This window comes from Mesitornis unicolor, unplaced genomic scaffold (assembly GCF_000695765.1).
Source record: "Mesitornis unicolor isolate BGI_N332 unplaced genomic scaffold, ASM69576v1 Scaffold49819, whole genome shotgun sequence".
Taxonomy (NCBI): domain Eukaryota; kingdom Metazoa; phylum Chordata; class Aves; order Mesitornithiformes; family Mesitornithidae; genus Mesitornis; species Mesitornis unicolor.
Window position 1 is genome coordinate 8,296 of NW_010207579.1, and position 2,134 is coordinate 10,429.

General features: G+C 42.4%; 1 protein-coding gene across 1 annotated transcript; it reads right to left on the reverse strand.

Annotated features, from left to right (window-relative positions):
- Positions 1-299: 299 nt before the first annotated feature.
- TMEM70 (transmembrane protein 70) lies at positions 300-2,075 on the reverse strand (the record flags this gene model as incomplete). Its single annotated transcript, XM_010192156.1, has 3 exons — positions 300-809; positions 1,139-1,250; positions 2,026-2,075. Coding segments are annotated over 3 exons (611 nt in total), but the record flags the coding sequence as incomplete, so codon positions are not given.
- Positions 2,076-2,134: the final 59 nt, after the last annotated feature.

Below are 2,134 nucleotides of genomic sequence, written 5' to 3' on the forward strand. Positions count from 1 at the left end.
TATGTACTTGACAGGTAACAAGTATTGATTTCTCTTTGCATGAATGGTTCATTTTAAAATGGAGATGGTGAGATTGCCACATAGGCCATGCATTTTACAGCTCTCCTGGACAGATCATAAAAACCAAGCCAAGAACAAACAAGCACAAGACAGATCTAAACAATTATTTTTACTAAGTTTTGTGTCATTATGTCTAAAGAAACCCCCACATCGTTTACAGGTTTTAAAAAATTTGGTTTTTTATACATTCCAAAATGCATTTGGGGAACTCTAGTTATCTGATATGTAAGACAGTGTAATAGAACTTTACATTCTTTCATGTACACAGGACTGCACCACAAACAATACATTATCTTCAAATTATTTCCTTTCACCAACTTCCTTCTCCTCCTCCAGGTTAAAATAAAAGCCTTTGTCATAGCCCATGAGATGGTTATAATCCTGAGGATTCGGGAAAAGCGACGGATTAACGAGCATTGATTTTGTCTTAGCATAAAATGTTGTAAACATCTTGGTGATGTCTGGAATCTTTACATCTTTCTGATGGAAAACAGTTGCTTTTTCTGTCAAGATTGCATTGTATGTAATGGCTGTGTACGTGTCCATTTCATCTTTATAATACAGTCGAATCACATAGCCTTTTGTAAGGACATGCAAAGTAACCGGTGTTACAAAAGTAAAAAACCCAATCAACCCATAAAAGGCAGCTTGTATAAACAGGCTTTCAACCCCAATACCAGTTTTGAGCATGATGTAGGGCATCATGACCAGGTTGAATATGCTGGTGGAGTAGGAGAAAAACCTCACACCTACATGAAACAAAACAAAAAGGTTAAAACTTATCATTACGTCTATAATTATGTATGTTTGGCTACTATTTATTGATGGCATTACTTGAACAGTTGAAGTGATTGAAAATGCTATTGCACAGCACCTAGGTAAGTCCCCGAGGACCAAAGTGTAGAGGCTGAAATCAAACACTACATTTTTTTTTTCTGTACAGCGTATCTGGGTTTTAGTAGAGTTGTAAAGGAGAATATTCTCTTTTATAAAGCTGCATTCCAAAGTTGTTAAACTCTGTTACATGAATTTAAAAAAAAAGAAAAGCAAGCAATACAAATCCCTTCAAGTCACATACCTAGCACCGCCTTTGCCAAATTTCCTTTATAAACTAATCTTCCATGTTCTGGGTGTTCATGAGGAGAGGATGTGGAAAGGCTGCGAAGAGCAACTCCTTGAAAAGATGTAACCTGAAAGATGAAAGCAATACATGGCCAAACAAAATCAGTACCGATCTACAGTTTATATATACATAATATCATAGAATGGTTTGGGTTAGAAGGGACCTTAAATATCATCTAGTCTACCCCCCCTGCCATGAGCAGGGACATCTCCCACTAGACCAGGTTGCCCAAAGCTCTGTCCAACCTGGCCTTGAACACTTCCAGGGAGGGGGCATCCACAACTTCCCTGGGCAACTTGTTCCGGTGCCTCACCACCCCCACAATAAAGAACTTCTTCCTAATATCCAGTCTAAATCTATCCTCTTCCTGTTTAAAACAATTACTCCTTGTCCTATTGCTACCTGCCCTTGTAAAAAGTCCCTCCCCAGCTTTCCTGTACACACACGATGTTTCTCCTTGCCCTTGAACTTATTCCCAGCATCTTAAATTAGGGATTAAAGCTAGGTTATACTACAAAGCACACCACAAACTTCAACTAACATATTGCTTGATTGTTTTAATCGTCTTCTATTCAGACACCCCAAATTAGCATTCAATATCTGCAAACCCGTTTGCGAATATTAAGCCTGCAATCCTCTTTACACACGGCTGTGCAGGAAGACGCTCACAAACAGGTCTCCACTGAATCTCAGGTATGCCCTGAGGGGAACCTCAGTTCCCTCTTTAAATCGGCATTTTTCGCAAGGAAAAAGCCGCAAACCCCAGGACTTTCTCCGTCTCCCCGGCCAGCTGCCCTCCTAGGAGCGGGGTCGCGTCCTCTCCCCGCCACCCTCCACATAACCTGCTGGGCCCTGACGGCGGCGGGCAGGGCCGCTCGGCGGCGGCAGGCGGCTGGGAGCCCGCGGTGAGCGGTGCCCCGCAGCCAGGTGGTGGAGGCGGCGGCCGGGACT